This window comes from Mytilus edulis, chromosome 8, assembly GCF_963676685.1.
Source record: "Mytilus edulis chromosome 8, xbMytEdul2.2, whole genome shotgun sequence".
Taxonomy (NCBI): domain Eukaryota; kingdom Metazoa; phylum Mollusca; class Bivalvia; order Mytilida; family Mytilidae; genus Mytilus; species Mytilus edulis.
Window position 1 is genome coordinate 63,591,807 of NC_092351.1, and position 21,835 is coordinate 63,613,641.

Genomic DNA, 21,835 nt, shown 5'->3' on the forward strand with positions numbered 1-21,835 from the left:
TTCCATGGATCAATTTTACTATACTTTTCTCTTTTCGAAGCCTCATTTTTCAACTCTTTCACTACATCTGGCAAATAATCCATGGTCACTTTAAGTATAATGGGAATAATCGAACAATGTCCTTGAACTTGCAGAATAATGAAACCAGAATCACTTAAAGCCTCGTATGCTGCACTTGATTAGTGACGCAAGTACATATACCGTCCTAGTATTATTGCATACCCTTGAATGACTTCACATTGGTGCTCTTTTGTTGTTCTGCCCAGAAAAGGCGTTGATAGGAATTGACATCAGGAAAGGCTTTCACAATTTCAGTGGTACATGCTGACATTGTATCTTACATTTCAAGTGTCTGACAGAAGTCTAATTTAACACCTCTACTACTAACCTAACGTTGTGTTTTGTCAATTTCACTCTGTAGGGTTGTTATTTTGTCTTTCTGCTGGTGAATTTTGGTAATTAATTCATGTCGAGACATCTTGATATGTCCTATTGTACTATGTAAATAATTAGCTATGTTTTCCTTAGTTTTTCTCTCTTTCTCTTCTCTTCCGTGCTTTCTACTTTTCAGCACTCTTCGTAATTGTGTAAATGGTGAGCATCTGTTTCGCTGCACAGTTAGTAAACAGTTCATGCGTCTTACAGTAGATGAGTAAGAAATGGTACATTTAACTGCTTCAAAGTCGCCTTCTCGAAAACATTGGCTACTTGCAGAACCTTCTGCGTTCTCGACAGAGGTGCCCACTGGTATGAAAGCCATTAAATCTGCCTCGAAATTTCCTGTACACACAGAATAACTCTGTAATTTCAAAAGAGATGTTTGGATGTGTTTAGCACTGTCAAAAACTCTTAGTACTCCAATCCGTAGGTCATGTTCTTGGCTAAGCTGGACTATATGGACAAATACAGAAATGCACTTTGGCAAACAAATCTCTATTTATTATCACATTCAATTTAACAAGTATTCTTTCAGCGGACGGATATAAGAGCATTATCTTGATATAATCACTGGTTGTGTCTAAAACATATGGTGATATAATGCAACCACTCTGGACAACACCTTGCTTAAGTTTATCGATTGGGTTAACATATTCTGTATATGATACTGTCACACTTTCGGTTTCCTCTATAGCTACTTCCTCTTCATATGATTTACATTCTATGTCCTCTACAGGCTCAGCTGTGTACATAGTAAAGTCAGGATCAACGCACTTCTACTTCTTTAAGACATAATTGAACTATTTCCTCGTTCGGCATACTATATGAACGGTCATTATGCAAGTCAGTAGATAAGACTTTCGTACGCTTTCTCTGTGAAAGAACATCCCTCCTTTCAAAATTAACAACAAAGAAACATCTACCTACATCCTCAATGATTCTAGATTAAAAGTGGAAACCCTGAGCACACGTACATGTGTTATTTCTAGATGTTGTATTGGTGGTACTAGAATAACACACGAGTATCTTTTAAAAAATGAAGATGAACCACAGTGTATACCTTGCAACTGCACGTATACTATTCAACATGTTTTAATAAATTGTATTGACTTTGCTGATATTCGTGGGAAGCATTTCAACGTCAATAAAAGAGAGACAAAAGATACCAGAGGGACAGTCAAACTCATAAATTTTAAAATAAACTGACAACGCCATGGCTAAAAATAAAAAGACAAACAGACAAACAATAGTACACAAGCAACAACATAGAAAACTAAAGAATAAACAACACGAACCCCACCAAAAACTAGGTGTGATCTCGGGTGCTCCGGAAAGGTAAGCAGATCCTGCTCCACATGTGGCACCCGTCGTGTTGCTTATGTGATTACAAATCCGGTAAACAGTCTAATTCGGTAGGTCACATTCATGAAAAGGAAGGTGGTTGTATTTACGACGTAAGGAACATATTCGATATCATTTGTGAAACGGTTATTCCATAACGGTCAACCGACTCGTGATGGCGTCCGTAAAATTTACGAAGTGATGATTTCAACTTCACCATTTTAAACTCCTGGTTTTATAGCTTCCTTGTGAGCAGCAACCCTCTATCAAGTAAATCGTATATATGGCATTAGCTGATTTTGGCTGTAGTATAACTGATTTTGGTTAACATAGCTTTAAAGCTGAAGGGACAACAGCCGCCGCTCAAAGTGGTATATCTGATAGATTATTTAAAATGCATGGTCCCTGGAAAAGAGATAGAGCAAAAGACGGATATGTGTCAGAAAATTTAACAAAAGCGTTTACAAAAATGTTTATCAGTTTCTAAGAATCTTGGAATTTAGTTACATGTACATTTCTGTCTACTTTCTTTGTGCGTCGAGGTGATCACTGTACCATTCAGTATCCAAACTTGTGTTTGTTCTATTGTATTTAGAAAGTAAAGGCTATTTTTTTTCCGAGTTACGATATCGATTATCATCCCGAATTTTTCAACGGCAATTTTCAAAGCGCTTAGACAATTCCAGTGCACCGTTACGATTCAAATTTGATGTAATGGTATAGAAAAACCTTGCAGCTGAGTACCTATTGAAAACATCATGCTACATTTGAGAAAAATGACTGTAAAGATTTTACCTATATATGCCGTTACCTTATTGGGATATTCGTAATTCCAGTTACGATTATCTCCTTAATACCAGTGAATAAAGTGCACATGTAAATTAAAAAAAAATGGATAACAATCGTGTTTTCATGATCCTTGCTAAAAAAGAATGTAAATATAAGTATTGAATGCTTATTTTGCAACTTCATAGGGTTTCATACAAAATGTACTTCGGTCAACGCTTTTACACCCCAATGATTAACAAAAAGAAGCATTCAACTCTTAAATGATATGTATTATTTTATTATCCATAGTTATTTTATTAACAGTTAAAACATTATACAAATGAGCAAAAAAAACCGGGTCACTCCAAGGGGCAATAGGTGGCCTTTTTCATATTTCATTGTCTGTTTATGATATACAAAAAGAAGGAAACGAAACATAAGAAAAGTGTCCTGATTTTGAAATACACAAAGAAACATAAAAACCAAAATTTAAACATTGATGCGGGTCCACATATGCTTTCTGTTTCCTCATTTAAATTGGATATAATAAAGGTAGTTTTTGTCGAGCCTGCAACTTTTGTTGCAGAAAGCTCGACATAGGGATAGTGATCCGGCGGCGGCGGCGGCTACGGCGGCTACGGCGGCGGCGTTAGCTCACTTCTTAAAAGCTTTATATTTTAGAAGTTGGAAGACCTGGATGCTTCATACTTTGTATATAGATGCTTCATGTTACGAAGTTTCCGTCAGTCACATGTCCAATGTCCTTGACCTCATTTTTATGGTTCAGTGACCACTTGAAAAAAAAGTTCAAATTTTTTGTAATGTTGAATTCTCTCTTATTATAAGTAATAGGATAACTATATTTGATGTGTGCGTACCTTGCAAGGTCCTCATGCCCGTCAGACAGTTTTCACTTGACCTCGACCTCATTTCATGGATCAGTGAACAAGGTTAAGTTTTGGTGGTCAAGTCCATATCTCAGATACTATAAGCAATAGGGCTAGTATATTCGGTGTATGGAAGGACTGTAAGGTGTACATGTCCAACTGGCAGGTGTCATCTGACCTTGACCTCATTTTCATGGTTCAGTGGTTATAGTTAAATTTTTGTGTTTTGGTCTGTTTTTCTCATACCATATGCAATAGGTCTACTATATTTGTTGTATGGAATGATTGTTAAGTGTACATGTCTAGCGGGCAGATGTCATGTGACCTTGACCTCATTTTCATGGTTCAGTGGTCAAAGTTAAGTTTTTGAGTTTTGGTCTTTTTATCTAATGCTATATGCCATAGGTCAACTATATTTGGTGTATGGAAATATTTTATGATCTTTATGTCAGTCGAGCAGGTTTTATTTAACCGTGACCTCATTTTCACGGTTCATTGCACAGTGTTAAGTTTTTGTGTTTTGGTCTATTTTTCTTAAACTATAAGTAATGTGTCAACTATATATGTTGTATAGAAGCATTGTTAGCTGTACCTGTCTGCCTGGCATGGTTCATCTGACCTGGACCTCTTTTTCAAGGTTCATTGGTCTTTGTTTAGTTATCTTGGTTAATGTAAAGTTTATGTGACAGTTGTAATAAAGCTTAGATTTATACTTAAGACTATCAACATAATATCAATGATTAGTATAGAAGGCGAGACATTTCAGCGTGTGCACTCTTGTGTCCATATTAAATTATCATGAAAAGTAATATGATGACGTTTAAAATTTTAGAAAAACTTTGTTTTGTGTCTTGAATTAATGTGTAGCTTCATAGAATTATCGTCATCAAAACGAGTATTTAAAAAATATATCCTTAACTACGCTAACTAAAATACAATTTTCACAAGGCAAAACTTATTTTTACAAAATCATTTATTCAAGTGTAACATGTGATGTGTTTGCCTTATTCAACCTTTCATTTTTGTCTTAAACAGGTGAAACTGAGAGCAACTGCTCATGTGTAAAATAATAAAAGTGTTCGGTGAACAGGATGCTGTTGAGTAATGAATCTGAAAACGCATCACACGGTATAGCTTACTTATATGAACCTTGAAACCAAATTTCAGAAATCTTTTATTGTAGTTCCTGAGAAAAATGTGACGAATCTTAATGGGACAGGCGGACTGACGGACAGGGGTAAAAGAGTATAACACCACTTTTTTAAAAGCGGGGGTATAATTACTCCATACGTTGCTCTGATATTAGATCTTACGATGTGATATTGTGTAAGACGAATAATAATTTTTATTAAAAAAATACAACTCTCCGTTTGCCATCTGATGCATCCATCTTTACTGCTGAAGCAGAAGCAATAATTTTGGCTTTGAAATTTATTGCTTCTTCAGATAAATCCAAATTTATTATATGTTCCGATTCACTTTCATGCTTACAAGCTATACAAAATACTAAAATTAAAAACCCAACAATTCTCCAAATTTTATATGTAATGAGGAATTTAAAAATTCTCCTGAAAGAAATAATATTTCTATGGGTTCCGAATCATGTTGGAATCCTTGGAAACACAGCTGTAGACCTTGAGGCAAAGCATGCCCTGGGTGACCCTTTGTCTAACTGTGATATACCATATACTGATTTTAAATCTAATATTAGAGAATATGTGTTTAATATTTTAAAAACTGAATGGAGTAAAAAAGATGATAATAAATTACATGAAATTAAACCTAATATAGGTAAACCTTTTAATAATTTTATGTGCAGAAAAGATCAGTTTATTATTTCTAGATGTCGTATTGGTCATACTAGAATAACACACGAGTATCTTTTAACAAATGAAGATGAACTACAATGTGTACCTTGCAACTGCAAGTATACTATTAAACATGTTTTAATTAATTGTATTGACTTTGCTGATATTCGTAAGAAGCATTTCAATGTCAATAATATGTATGATTTATTTAATAATGTTCCATTTACAAATATTGTTGCATTTTTAAAAGAAATTGGAATTTATTATAGAATATAAAAATGTTATTATATTTAAGTCGTTTTTAATTTTTATCACGTTATTTTACTCATATTGATTTTTATTTGTAAATAACCAATTTGCTTTAGTCTAGAATTTTAGTATATTGAAGGACTGTTTGTCTTATTTTAAAAATATGCTTTAAATTGTTAAAATATTCGAATTAGCTCTCGCCGCGATATAGCCTTTTTGTGCTAATGCGGCGTAAAGCAACCAACAATCAATCAATCAATCAATCAATCAATCAATATTAAAAAAATATACTACCGACAGTTGAAATATAATTACAACTTCAAGAAAGAAATTTGAACTTAACTTGAAAGAGAATGTTCCCATGGACTTGAAAGTAACTGCAGAGTAAGTCCGAATTTAATTGTAAAATGGCCTTATGCATGTAATTCATTATTTTCGATTACATGTAAAAAAAAATTAAGCTCAATTACACATTCAGATTTACAGTAAAACGCTTTGAGTTTATAATTTAATCGGTAAATGCATTTTTATTATTCCGGTTCATTCGCCATGTTCTTGTAAATCATCTGTTATAAATTGTGGAATAATTCGTGTTTTGAAACCCAATGTAAAGGATCAGTTTACGAAATCTATTATCTAGAAAACTTTTTTTTAAGTGCAAACAAAGACGGTAATATATACTATAAGGAAGCAATTTCAATTAAATGATTCATATTCTTATTGCTTTCAATTGAAATTTGAGATGAATTATCAAATTGATTAGAAATGTAAACTTTTAAATGTTTTGGTAAACAACTTTAACCACGCAAATAGTTATATGTTATTTTTGAAAAGAAAACATTCGGGGAAATTGGTTGAATATTTATTTTTTTCAAAAATATAGTTTTGTTTAAATGTTTCCCGCTAGTCTTAATATGACAGAAACTACCAATTCTAAGGAATCTCCCTTTTTATTATTAGAACTACACCTACGTGTACACGTTCTATAAAGTAAATAGGTGACATCGGACTGAATATAAGTTATACTAAAACGAACTTGCAACATTAGATGTCAGTAAACCCGCAGATGTGATGATGCTATCCTTTCCAATATTGGCGATTTCCTTATGCTATTTATTGCAATTCAATTTTTATTAAAGGCTTCATACAGTTTAATGGTTATATTGGCTGAACAATATGGAAGGTAAGAAACAAAATCAAGTATTACTTTAAGGTAGATCGGGTGTATCGCGCCATCTTTGATAACAAAATATAGGAAATGCAAACTTGGAGAGGAGAATTTAATTCATTTGTAAGACGTTTAACTTAAATGAATACCTATATGTGTTTTATCATAGTAACATGAAATACAGAATGCATTTTGCTTGATTCAAGGTTGTTTTCAATCTTTATATAAGGGAAGATAACTCATATAATGTAACTATTTTAAAAGGAATTTGGTTTGCATTGAAATATAGTAGTCCCGTTACCATAATTGTTTCAATTTTTTCTGACAGTACATCATAATAGCTATCTCCTGAACATTTACACTACGATTTAATCGTTTATGTTTTTAGTCTTTCGATCAAATCACATTTTATTTTGCATATTTAATCTGTACAAAATCTGATAACCCCGTGACCCATCCTTTTTTTTAAAATTATATTTAAAAGAAACATGATGTATGTGATACTATCGATTCTAATTTAGAACCCAATCTACCGTACTGCTGGTTAAAATCATTCGACTGAAAATTAATTCACCAATGTTATTATTTTTACTGTTACTTAAAAAATAAATGTGATAAAAACCCATCTGAAGTTACAACTGTGTCGGGGAGTCCCTTTTTTGTATACCAATCGTAAAAGTAAATAAACAGAATGGTTAATTGACGGTTGAGTAGTTTTAAAAGTATAAGGAACATATCAAGTTAAGTCGGGTCAGAATATCAATTGTTGTTAAGAAACCGTTTAATAAAAAAAGTATAAGCAATACACTATGCGGTTGCAATCCATATACACATGTACATAATAAATGCCGTCGCAAGTTTAATATTTCACCATTCTTAACTGAAAGGAAGGAATGGCTATATTTCCGCGTTAGCTGACTTTCGTACCAATGCTTGATATTTTTTTTAATTCATTATTGTATTTGAATGATAACCCTATATATACCAAATATTTAGAGCAAATGCAGTTACTTATAGTTTAAAACACGCTTTATCCGATTTTGCTAAATCTTTAAAAAAAAAAAAAAAAAAAAAAAAAGAACAATTACTCTTACAAAATGTGTAATAAATCTGTACGCTGGACACCTCTAAACATATTTTTAGAGATGAAGTTTAACAATATTTTATTCAGCAGAAAACAATTTACAACAAAAACGAATGATTAAAAACAAATTGTGACATTAACTGAACATGCTGAAGTATATTTGATCTTAAAATAAAATCCGACTAAATTGAACATTTACATTGGTCAGCAGTCTATGCATATTAGCATGCCCTTGGTTTTTCTGTTTATGTTTTAAGCAAATGTTTAAATATCTATTATTCATGAATTGAATCTTATTTCAGAAACACGTGATAATGCATCAATAGCTCTGTATAGGTATATGTGTCGTAATATTGTTGGAACAGAAAAGCACGTGAAAACAGTCAGAATGATGAGCAATGTCAGAGACAATTTACAATGCGCCGACCATTGGACAATTATCACTAGTGGTAGTCATGGAGAAGGACTTGTAATGCGAGGCAGTGATTTAGATCTCATGCACGTTTGTAAAATTGCCGAGGTTTGTGAAGACACACAGATTGATTTCAAACCAAATATAACGTATTTCACAATAGAAGAAGAAGATACGCAGACAGGTTTTCCCCAGCTATGTCTTCGGTATCATACAGGTCCATTTGTCTTTAAAAACTGCGTAGAGGAGATAAAAGGTCGTTTCTACCTTTCAAATGTTACATTTAAACAACAATTTATAAATAAAATTTATCCAACTATTCATGGTCCATGTTTATCCGACAAACATGGTTTCTTTGACTTTGCATGCTGCCTCCGTTGTAAATCATGGGTAACACAATCGAAGCAGTGGATAATACGATCAAACAACTCTTGGCCAGGTAACGATGTTAAGGAGTCAATTATAAAACACGGTGTTCTATTTGTACCAATAGGCGTTAAAGGGTCTACAAAAGAAGAATTAGAATGGCGAATTTCGTTTTCTGTGGGAGAGAAACTTCTTATTTATACGTTTACACATACACAGTTACAATGTTATGCTCTTATGAAAATTCTTCTTAAAGATGTAATAGCTGCTGACGTAAATTGTAGAGATTTACTATGTTCATATTTCTTAAAAACTTTAATGTTTTGGGTATCTGAGGAATTACCTACATCAATATGGAAACCTGCCAACTTGATATTTTGTTTTTTAAGATGTTTTCATAGGCTTCTGTATTGTGTAAAATTCTCAGTTTGTCCTCATTACTTCATTCCTGAGAACAATTTATTTGAAAACAAGATAAAAGGACGCGCACGTGACACACTTTTAAATAAGTTGTATATTCTAAAAAGTTATGGTTGGCAATGCATCATCTTTTCAGATCAAATTCCGAGTTATCACAGATTATCCACTTACATAAACAAAGAACCAAGTTGTTTAAATGTTAGCATCCTCAAAAAATTATTTACTTTTATAAATTATAATGCAGATTGTTTTCTGAACCCTGATATAAAACTTGAAAACAGAGTACATATGGTGTTACCTATTTTGAGTTCCAAAATAAAATACCTTTACTTGTACTATATGTCAAAGTTTTGTAGCAAAAGTAGCCATTTTCCAGCATATACAAATAAATTTGGTAATAAATCAACTTATAAACAGTACAATACATGTGTAAGTACTCTGCTACAAAATACACAACACGATGCTGTATCTGGATGGTTGATGTTAGCCTCTTTTTTCTACGGGACAAAACAGTACAATTTAGCTCTCGACATACTCAAATATTCCCTATCTAAATGTTCACCTGAAAAGCTTAATCTAGCTGCGAATTGTTCTTCCTTTAAGCGTGAAGTATTAAATTTAAACTTATTCAGGAACATGCCATATGACCAACTTTCAAAATTTATGATGGTAAATTTATTGGATATTCCAATCAACTCTATATTAATACCTACGGAACTGATGATTGAGGTAGAAGAAAATTTGATTCCACCTGTAGTTTATGTACACGCTCTTCGCTTCCTGTGTCATTATCATCTTATGAATACAGCAGGTTGTTGTAATTCTCTCCGAGATCTACAATTGACTATAGAAAAAGACTATTTCATTGGACATGCGTATGGGAAATCTGTATCTTACAATATTTTAGGTATAACCTTTCAATTGTTAGGAGATATAGAATCAGCAAGAAAGGCATTTATGCAATCGATACAAATTAGACCAAGATCAAATCAAAACAGTGCGTTCCGGAGACTGTCATTGATTAGTCCAAGGCAAATGAGATACAATTAAAAAAAAGTCTTTAAAATTCGTTAATTTTAGTTTTCCTGTGATATTGTCATTTTTTTTTATAACAATCCTTGTTTCATATCATCTCCAATTGGTTTTGTTCCGTGCAAAAATAAGAAAAGAAGAAAAAACATTTTTTTATATTTGTTATGTTGTGTCACACACTATAAATATGTAGTTTCATGGCAATAAAGATTTGAATTGAATTAAATTATATTGTCACTCTGTTGGTTATCATACACATGTTAATAAAGAAAGTTTTAACAGATGATACACATGACTTATATTTTATGAAGCAAATATATCTTGCATGTTAAAGACGATATGATATTAACAATAATTCTAACAGGATAGAACAACAAAATTTTCGTATGGGGTGAAGGTGAGCAAATTTCACTCGTTGGTGTTATATTGGATACAAATGTAAGCCTTAGGACTTCCATGGTTCATAGCTTGCATTTAGAATGGTATATTTTCTACATTAGACAAACTGACACATTCTGGTTGGTTAATTAAAGTTGCGTATTGAGATATTCACGTGCCTCATATTGAAGGTGACACCCCTTGCGAGGGTGCGGGACTGGGATCTTTTTCCATACTTGAAGTATAATCAAATATTGTTAAAGTGGCAATTAAAATGTAAAACAGAAACTTTGGTACGTGAAAAAGGGGCGTAAGATACTAAATAAATTTCTAAACTGATAAGTCGTAGACAAACTACAACGCCAGAGTCGTGTAAACGTGAAAAAGACTCCTTTAGTAGCATTCTTATTACTCAAAAGTATTTTCTTAATCACTACTACCTACTAATTTCTTGGTAGGGATCTCGTTTGATAATTGACCGACAATAACAATAATAACAAAGCATCATATTGAAACCAAGATTAAGCAACACGTACCTTACCAAAAACGCGTGGGTTTTATGGGTTATTCAAATCTTCTTTTTTTACAACAAACAATGAAGGCGGAAAATGAAAATTGAAAAAAAAACCCGAAATCACATCTATAGAAATGTTTCTTTAAAGTATCCTGTTTATATCTAATATAATTTAATAACTATTTCTACAATTTCAAACAGTTTACTCATGCACATTCAGGATCACTTTGGAGTTATAATATCTCATCGTCTGTTTATGATACATGTACACAATAGATCCTGAAAATCGATAGACGGAAACAAATAACAAACACACTTGTTAAATAGTCTTGCTTCAAAAAGCGTAATGAAAAAGTGATAGGAAATAAAATAAAACTTTTATCAGCAGATAAAAGAGCTTCAGTTATCACATCACAGACCGGACATTGAACTTTGATGATGTATTTTTAGTTCATATTAAAGGGACCCGTAAAGATTTCCTATGCAAATAATCAAATGTTTAGAATAACATTGTTGTGTGTCTTGTATACGTGTAGTTTTATAGAATATCACCTTTCTTGACATGAGGTAAAAACATAAATATTTTTCCTTAATTCAAAACATTAGATGAATATAAGCAAATTAAGTTACTGGTTTCATGAAATTGTTAATCGATTAGCTGCAAAGAAAAACAGATGGATGAGATAAGTATCAGTTGAATAAGAGCTTCTTGATCCAGACAAAAGATGCATGATACAATGAAAAATAAAAACGTTAAATACAAACAAACACGTTGATTTATCGAATTATCTACTTAGTTAAGTTTTAAGTTAAGATTTACATACATTATGTATATTCGCGAAACAAAAATAATTTCCGTTCATATTTTTCAAGTACATGTATGTCTACTGTAGCAGCCAAACAATGCTTTTCGAACTCATTTTGATTTTTTTTCGCCCTACCTTCTCATCTAAACAGTTTTCCTGATATTCCTCTATTTAGAAACACATCTACAAGGCATTCGGATTTTGGTCGCGTCGAACATCGGTTCATTACACGCGGAACTCAGACTGTGATATTGATTTGGTTGAATTTTAAAGAAATGAAAGAAGCCTAATACGATTCGTTTCCATTAAAAATGGTTACTAGACGCCCTTATAGAAATGTTGGTTTCCTATTTAATGTTTAGCACCATGTTTTGATAGCCATATAATGTGAACTCAAATCTGCTAATTACAAGTTTATGCATATGTTCATATAAAGACAATGTTTCTACTTCAAGGTGAACTTACCATTGCTTTTCACAAAGTAGTCAGCCATCAATTGTAATATGGATGTCTATTCTATCTACTACTATGGATTTTGTGTTCGTGGGTGTTAATTTTTGTAGATTTCGTTGTTTGCCTTTCTCTGCATCCTGTTGTATTTGTAGCATTTGTATTTTAATACAGTTGGTGAGTTAAGCCTCTTTCAACTGATTCTTTATAGTTCGTTCTTATGTTGTACTGTTACACCACTGTCCCAGGTTAGAGGAATGGTTAGAATCCCGCCAACATGTTTAACCCCGTCACATTCTCACTGCTTGTGCCTGTCCCAAGTCAGGAGCCTGTAATTCAGTGGTTGTCATTTGTTTATGTGTGACATATTTGTTTTTCATTCATTTTTTGTACATATATTAGGCCGTTGGTTTTCTCGTTTGTTTTATATGTGGTATGATCAATACATGTATACATGCACTTGCTTAACAATGTTTAAGGTCGATTTCTATCCGACAACGCTCATGTAATAACTCAAATGTTCAGAAATAAATGTTTAAAACGAGCTATTTTTTTTTTTGATACTAACATCCTCTTTTCAAACACTTGTAAACAAAATTATTTTGCCCTGTTCTTTAAACTTTTACACTCTATATAAATTGATCTTTTAGTTTTTAATTTTTTGTCATCAAAATGGCGGACCTTAATTAAAGTTGTATAATAAAGATTAACAGTATTGATTCATTCACTTCGTAGCGTAGTCATTACTGTAAAACAAAAACAAAGCCAATATTTTAAAGTGTAGAAAACAGATAATAAACTTAATAAATTAAAAATAATTCGTAATTATATTTCTTTGACACAATGTGACAAGTATTCAAAATAAATGATAAAACCTATTGGAAATGATGACACATTTTGTAAAAACGTAATTCAACCACGCAACTAACGATGAATATGTGGAAAATTAAATAAATTTAAGCAATTACATCCTGCTGAGGTCAATTTGATAAAAAGACAATTTCAAATGAAAATTATTCACGCTACACATGAATGGAAATTGAAACCTAATAACTCACATTAAATGGTATATAAGGAAAACTCAAACGCACTTGTTGCGCAGTAATAACGAAATATATGTATAAAATGTTGAAATAGTTTCGAAATTTGACGAATGTAATAATCAAGATCACATTTTATTCATTAAACAAGCAAGGATTCTACCAAGTACATGTAAATCAATAGACCCTCCTTTATCCAACTAGCACTCATAACACAATTTCAAAATAACAAAAAAAAACCAATTAACAGAAGTAGTAAGGAAACAATAGAATTGATCAGTCTTGATACTTATGTCGTACTTGTATGTCGTTTGGACTTTAGCTGGCCTAGTAAAAACGAAGAATTCCAAAATAACTAGATTTTATTATAACTGAAATCTCATGGCAACTCTTATAATACTATTTCAAATAAATGCATCTCTTGTATACAAATTCGCATGGAATACTGAATATTTATAAAATAAATAACATTTACGAAATTAATGTTTACTGAATATTTTCACTTAAAAATCATCTATATTAATCGTTATGTAATAAACTAAAAAGGCTCATTTTAAATAAATAAAACTAAATAAATAAAACTAATTTAAAAAGTAAATGTGAAATGTAATTTACATAAAAAGTATGCTTTAAAATATTAAATATAAGTTACCTGGTAAAAACGAAGAATTAAAAAATAACTAGATTTTATTATAACTGAAATCTAATGGCAACTGACGAATAGCCCAAAACACTTGCTTAAAAAAGTCGTTGCTCACGTGCTTAGAGATCCCAGGTTTTCTTCGTTTTACCAATGAAAATTTTCGTAACTGATCACAACGTTTTAATTGGTCACTCATAATTTTGTTTTGTCAACCAAGCCGACACTTTGATCTAAATTATTGATTTTCGTATACCTATGTTGCGACAATCTATGTAATTTTGACAATAGGCCTATTTGCCTACACTCTTTCTTTTATTCAAAATATAGCATGTATAATTAATGAATGAATAATTATCAATATTTGTCAAACATCTGTAAAATCTATTTTCTTCTAAATTGTCCATTTTTACAAATTCATTTTGAAATTAAAAATAAAATATTTAATAAAAGAAAGTTTGCAAAGCTGTTACACTTCCTATTTTGCAAATTCGGAATTTCAAAATATTTCTATAACATCTCCCCTCTGCCTTAATTGGCTTTGACCCCAAAGCCACATTACATCAACTACAAATATAAACATATAAGATTAGAAAATCAAGTTAATCAATTCTATATACACTCATAAAACATCTATACATTGTCACAAATATAATGTTCTATTGTTTTCTGCTATTGTTGTGTAAGGTAGTAAGCTCATTGAGCCACATTAATAGGTGCTTAATAAGTACCATTTATGTTCGAGAAAAAATATCGTGAGTTTGCTGAATTTAAGCCAATATATAAGATATTTTAAAAACTCATACTCAGCATTGCTAGACATGGTTATCGGGAAATCTGACAATTTGACAATTTACTAACTTTTGTAAATACAATGTTATAAATACCGTGTGGTTTAATAGTAAAATAGGATGGACACAGAGGCAGAATGAGGACTGGTACTGTACCAAATGTACTATCCACGGAATTTTTGTTTTGTTTTGTGAAAACAAATTTGAATTTGGTTCTACCCGCAGTTTACAAAAAATATCAACCAAACTAAACCAAAATAAAATAGTCAGTCGAATATTAGCACTGTTCTCATAAACTTGCTCAAAATTATAGAACCAATGGTTCGGAAGGAAAAGCCGTGTGGCTTGCAAAAATAAAAGAAGGTACAAACGTACATGTTTCTTTCTTGTGCACTGTAAAATAACAAGTGTTGTAGTAAACGTTCTTGCTTTTGAAACACAAAAATAGAATAAAATTATCATATTATATACAAATGAATTAAACAAAAACGTAATTCAACATTAGTCATGTTCACTATGTTTGTGCATTTTCTCTTTATGCTTTGGCTTTCAGTCTGTATCATCAAGAAAATATTAAAAAAAACTGTCGTCAGTGAAAAGTTTTAAAGTGTCCTTTAACCTTAACATATAAAAATGAAAAAAAATGTGTTGTGAGCACTATTAGACGACAGATATGAATCTGTCTATGGTAACAAAACACCACAATTTTGAATAAATAATTCATAGTTTCTGAAAACAATCTAAAGTACCTAAAAGATATAAACTCGCGAATAACACTATAAAAAACTATTCAAAGACTTCAGCACTGGTGCAAAAGAACAAATGTGTATCTGCTAATGTGCTTTATTATATTTTTTTAAATTTTATTTCAAGGAATGAAAAATACTTTAATAGTTTTGTGTGACTAGTTTTGCCGTATGCATGTTTTTCTCTTTCGTTTAGCTCCTGTATTTGTATGTGTGCTAAAATATATTCTTATTAAATGTTCTGAAACATATTCCTCTGGTTCCCATGTGGGTTTTGAGCCGTCCGCCCATTTACAAGGAAATGTCATCTACCTTGTAAGCGCTTTAACTGTAAAAGTTTTTCCCGCTTTATAAAACTGATGATCTTCTACCTGATCATCATTACCATCAGTGGTTTCATTCTCCCTATTTTGTGCTTGAGGCACATTCTCATCACTTTGATCATGCTGATCTACTCTATCAGCATCATTAGCTTGATTTTGTACCAACTCATTGGGTTGCAGCTGATGATCTCTTGGATTCTTGTATAGGATTAATTCTTTTGCATTGATCATCGATTTTACCTCTTTATTAGTGCTGCACATTCTCAATTTGTATGTGTAATTTGGTCCCAACTCAGTTATTTAATAAGGTCCTTTGTACTTATCTGCCAATTTCGGTGAACGACCAACGGGAACCACATGTTGCCGACGTAAAACTAAATCCCTTACTTTAAATTGTGGAATTTTTGAATTTCGGTCGTATCGCTCTTTAGATTTTAACTGTTTTTCTAACATATTTTTAGTGGCAAGATCTTGTGTGATCTTTAGATTTGATAGAACTTCTTCAATTGAAGCTTGGCATCTGATGCCAAATTCTGTTTAGGTGTAACAGAAGTAGTCAAAAGGTAGATTCATTTCTCTACCAAACAGCAAATGAAAGGGAGAAAACTCAGATGATTGAGTTGAAGGAGAATTGCGTAAAGCCATTAAAATTCCGGGAAATTTATCGGGCCAATTATTGTGAGCCTTATCACAGTATGCTCTGAAAGACTTTATCAGAGTTGAGTTGCACCTTTCTACTTACCCATTTGTTTGAGGATGGTACGAGCTGGTATGATATCTTGTAACATCAAATATCTCACATAACGACAGAACTAAATTATTCATGAAGCTTTTTCCACGATCACTAACCAAAAACCTTGCTGCGCCAAATCTAGAGAAAACCTCTTTGAACAAGACCTTTGCAACTTCAGAAGCCTCTTGTGTTTTCATAGCAAATGCTTCAACCCACTTACTACAACTATCAACCAAAACGAGCAAGTATGTTTCACCTGTGATTGTCTTGCTCAGCTTTAAGAAATCCATATGCCATCGATCAAATGGACCTACCACTGGCAAAGGATTTAAAGGTGGGTTTTTGCGTGTATGGTCAACTTTAATTCGTTGACACCTGTCACAAGACAGAACATGGTCTTTGACTGTTTGGTGCATTTTTGGCCAAAATTATTTTTGTCTCAAAAGCAGCCAAAACTCTGTCCAATCCTAAGTGTGCACCACCATAATTCAAGTCATGATAAGCTATCAAAGCATGAAGTCTGAGAGCTAATGGAAGACATAGTTGTTTAATGTACTTTTCATCTGGACTCGTTTTAAACCTCTTTTGAAACCATTTATACAAAACACCATCACAAACCGAGTAATCTTGAGATTCTGCTAGAATTTTTTGTCGAACCTTTTCACTTTGAGGTAAAACGTCATTTTGCAAGTAATTAAACATATCCTGAAAATCTGGATCAACTTGTTGTAACTGACCTATAGCAGGAATGTCCAATAATTCACTATTGACGACTTCATGATCTAGAGGAGCAAGAAGTGTATAGTCTCCATAAAATAATTCGATATCTACACTCTCCAAGTCCTCGTCTCCTTTATTGTCTACCTCTAGATCTGTCTCACAAGCATTAACCTCAATTGTATCTGACAGAAACTCATTTGCATTTGCAACAAACACTTTCACTGGCGATGTTTTATTTTCATCAGCCACTTCAGTATATGTGCGTCTGCTGAGAGCATCTGCCACCTCATTGTTTTACCTGGTTTGTGGACGATATCAAAGTCGAAGTCTTGTAATTTAAGAGCCCAACGACCTAAATTACCGACTACAACCTTTTGATCCATCAAATATTTAAGAGCCTTGTGATCTGTGAAATTCTCTGAACCGACGAGTCAAATAAGCACGAAAATGTTTGACACCCTCTAGAACATGTAGAACAGCTAAACATTCTTGTTCTGTAGTGCACCAGATTCGTTCTGCCCTAGACAAACTTCTACCTCCATAAGCTATGACATGCTCTCGACCTTGACTCTCTAAATTGACCTAGAACAAACCCAATTGCCGTACTACTAGCATCACAAGTCAGCATAAAAGGTTTGTTCATATCAGGATATGCCAAGATCGGTGCTGATAATAAAGCCTTTTTGAGTTTGTCAAAAGCTTCTTGACATAACAAAGTCCAATGAAATTTCTTTTCAGAATCCTTTCTCAATAAAGCGTTCAAAGGAGAAGCAATGTTAGCAAAAGAATCAACGAACTTCCGATAGTAACTACACATGCCCAGAAAAGATTTAACCTGTTTTTGATTTTTAGGGACCGGAAATGAACTAACAGCATCCGTTTTAGATGGATCCACCTGAACTCCGAGTTTTGATAGGATGTGACCTAAGTATTTGACTTCTTTGACTGCAAACTCACATTTAGTTGGTTTCAATGTAAGATTTGCGTCTCGGAGTCTGTTAAATACTTGTTCTAGATGCCTAAGATGTTCTTCAAAGGTTTTACTGAAAAAGAGAATGTCATCGACATAGACCAAAACAAATTTCCAATTTAACCCTCTGAGCACTTGAGTCATGATCATCTGAAAACTGACAGGGGAGTTTCTGAGACCAAAAGGTAAACAAAGCCATTCATAAACACCATTTCTTGTAATGAATGCAGATTTGTGTCTTGTTTCCTCGTCCATCTCAATTTGATGGAAGCCACTATAAAGATCAAGTGATGAAAATATATTTGCTTGTGATTCTCCTAATGTATCAAAGACACATTCAAGCCTAGGCAATGGCAAGGACATAGGAATTGTTTGCTTGTTGAGCAAACGATAATCACAACAATATCTCCATTGCCCTGACTGTTTCTTTTTCACAAGAACCACGGGAGTATGGTACTCACTATTTGATGGCTTTATCAGGTTGTGTCGTTCCATCTCTTCGACATGTCTGCTAATTTCCTTTTCAACGGCAGCGACTGGTGGTAGAATGGTCTTTTCACTGGCTTTGCGTCTCTGTATGTCTCTATTTTGTGTTTGTAGATTTTTGAATGACCTAACTCTGAAAGACTTGTTGCGAAAACATCGCTATTGCCATTCAAAAATGTAAAAAGCTTTTGTTTTTGCTTTTGTGTTAAATCAGAATTCTTCAAATCAAAGTCAATGCGTGTTTTCGTTTGTTATTTTCTGTATCTATTGAATGTATGTTAGCATCATTTGTATGTGCATCATTTAACTCTTGTATTGACTCTATTTCAATGTCTGACACAGTTGCTAAAACTTTACTTGCATGAATTGTAACTAACTGCTTTCTTTGTAGGGTTCATAACTCTAAAGACTGCTTTTCCTTTGTTAATTTTAACCAAACACTTTGCACTCATCAGATTTTAACCCTGTATTTCATCATTCGGTTCTAAAAGAACTATATATTTGAATTTCGTTTTGAAATTTTTATGCTAATATTAGTCTTATGTTGTGGGGTATAGTTACAGTTAACAATGACCTTGCAAGTCCAGTATTAGCTTTTAGAGTGCCGTTTTCTTTGTGTGTCAAAATCTATTTTAACTTTATGTGACAACATAAAATCTACTCCTATAATCAAAGAATGCTGAAGACCTTCAATTACATGTACGTACTGTTGAAATACAGTGCCTTTAAATGACAGAGGTAATAAAATTTTGCCTAATACCCGTGAACGTGTACCTCCAACACCTGTTATGTTAAAATACTCAGATTTGGGCAATTTACTGAAAAAATCTGAGATGCAACATATAATTTGTGCGCTTGTGTCTACAAGGCTGTGCGTTTTTCTGCCTTGCACATCTACAACAGTAGTATTTTTATGCATAGATGTCTCCAAATTCACCTCTGCATAAGATCTGCCTTTGTGCCTATATTATGCGGGAACTTGGTCCCGTTTTTGTGATTGTGTTGTAGTCTTTCTTTCATGGTTTTATCGATTCTTTTTGCGGGGAACTGCTGACATTGATGTTAGATTATTTGGGAACTAGCTTGGACTCGGCATGACAACGGGACCTTTAAAAGACAATCCAGTCTGCTAACTACATTTTATTCTGGTTCACAGTCTAATGAACCAAATAGTTTTGCACAACTTTATATTCATATATTTACGAAATTGTTCTATAAACAAGTTAAACTTTCTTTAATTTGTTTTATTTACGTTTATTTTTCTGTCATTTAATTTTACAATTAAATGATAAATATTCCCTTGAACTTGTGTGCATTTTTCCATTATCCAACAAAACTTTATTTGTAATTCATTTATAAATGTTATCTTTAAATATCACGCATTTTTGCATCATTATACCTATCCTTAGACTGACGCCTACGGACAAGCGCGAATCCCTAAAACCCACGTTTATTAAAATAATTATTATAATTATAAGTACCCCTATCATTTCTTTATCTCTCTTGGCTTCTACTATTAATACAAACTCTACAAAAGTGACCTTGTTTTTTACATTTATGGCATATTTTATCAAAAGCAGGGCACCTTTTATTACTACGCTTACACAACGTACAGCAATTATAGCAGATTTTATCCTCCTAATGACCTGTCTTGATTGTCGACTCTGTCCATTGTTGTAACCGCCGTCGTACTCTCTGTGTTGCGGGTTGTGTTGGTGATACTGCTGCTGTTGATACTGCTGCTGCTGCTGATGCTGCTGTTGATACTGCTGATGATGATGCTGATGATGCTTCTCTGTTCCAATCGCCATCAACGATGTACTCATGTTTTCCAGCATCGTCTGAAGATTCGCTATAGATGCACTATGGTCTTCTGAATTAAGTTTGACAGCTCGCTCTGCTTGCAACGCTGCTTCTCTTACCTCCATCAGTGTTAATGGTTGTGGAACTCTCGATTAAACCTTCTCGCCAATTTTCCCATTCAGTGCTTGAATAACCATTCCCACCACGATATTTTCTGGAAGTACTGCACCCTTCATCTCTGTCTGTAACCGGACGGAAAAATCGTTCTCCGTCTCATCCTGTAGTTGTTTGATTCGAAACAGCCCTATATCAAACATGGTACTTTGATTTGAAAACTTTTTCAGGAACTCCGCCTTCAGCTGTTGGATGTTCTTTTTCCGTATCTGTTAAGCTGTTATACCACTACAATGGCGCACCTTTAGCTAACTTGAATGGAAAAGTTGAGCAAATATTATTCCCTACAATGTTGTTTAGCTTACACCATTGCATGAAAAATGTCCACCACTGACCTGCTAGTTCTTCCTCATTAAACTTGTCTAAAGTTATACCCCCTGGCATAATTACTGGTCTAACTGCTCCTGTGTTATTGACAGCATTTGCTGTTGCAACTGTTGTTCTTGTACTGGTTGACGCTGTTGTTATTGTGCTTGTTGCTGTGCATGTTTTTCTCTTTCGTTTAGCTCCTGTATTTGTATGTGTGCTAAAATATATTCTTATTAAATGTTCTGAAACATATTCCTCTGGTTCCCATGTGGGTTTTGAGCCGTCCGCCCATTTACAAGGAAATGTCATCTACCTTGTAAGCGCTTTAACTGTAAAAGTTTTTCCCGCTTTATAAAACTGATGATCTTCTACCTGATCATCATTACCATCAGTGGTTTCATTCTCCCTATTTTGTGCTTGAGGCACATTCTCATCACTTTGATCATGCTGATCTACTCTATCAGCATCATTAGCTTGATTTTGTACCAACTCATTGGGTTGCAGCTGATGATCTCTTGGATTCTTGTATAGGATTAATTCTTTTGCATTGATCATCGATTTTACCTCTTTATTAGTGCTGCACATTCTCAATTTGTATGTGTAATTTGGTCCCAACTCAGTTATTTAATAAGGTCCTTTGTACTTATCTGCCAATTTCGGTGAACGACCAACGGGAACCACATGTTGCCGACGTAAAACTAAATCCCTTACTTTAAATTGTGGAATTTTTGAATTTCGGTCGTATCGCTCTTTAGATTTTAACTGTTTTTCTAACATATTTTTAGTGGCAAGATCTTGTGTGATCTTTAGATTTGATAGAACTTCTTCAATTGAAGCTTGGCATCTGATGCCAAATTCTGTTTAGGTGTAACAGAAGTAGTCAAAAGGTAGATTCATTTCTCTACCAAACAGCAAATGAAAGGGAGAAAACTCAGATGATTGAGTTGAAGGAGAATTGCGTAAAGCCATTAAAATTCCG

General features: G+C 33.1%; 1 protein-coding gene across 1 annotated transcript; it reads left to right on the forward strand.

Moving 5' to 3' along the window:
- Nucleotides 1-6,405: 6,405 nt before the first annotated feature.
- Nucleotides 6,406-10,089, forward strand: LOC139486058 (uncharacterized). The gene is made up of 2 exons (XM_071270748.1): nucleotides 6,406-6,674; nucleotides 8,046-10,089. Exons 1-2 carry the CDS (start codon nucleotides 6,668-6,670, stop codon nucleotides 9,989-9,991), a joined length of 1,953 nt encoding a protein of 650 aa, XP_071126849.1. The 5' UTR covers nucleotides 6,406-6,667; the 3' UTR covers nucleotides 9,992-10,089.
- Nucleotides 10,090-21,835: the final 11,746 nt, after the last annotated feature.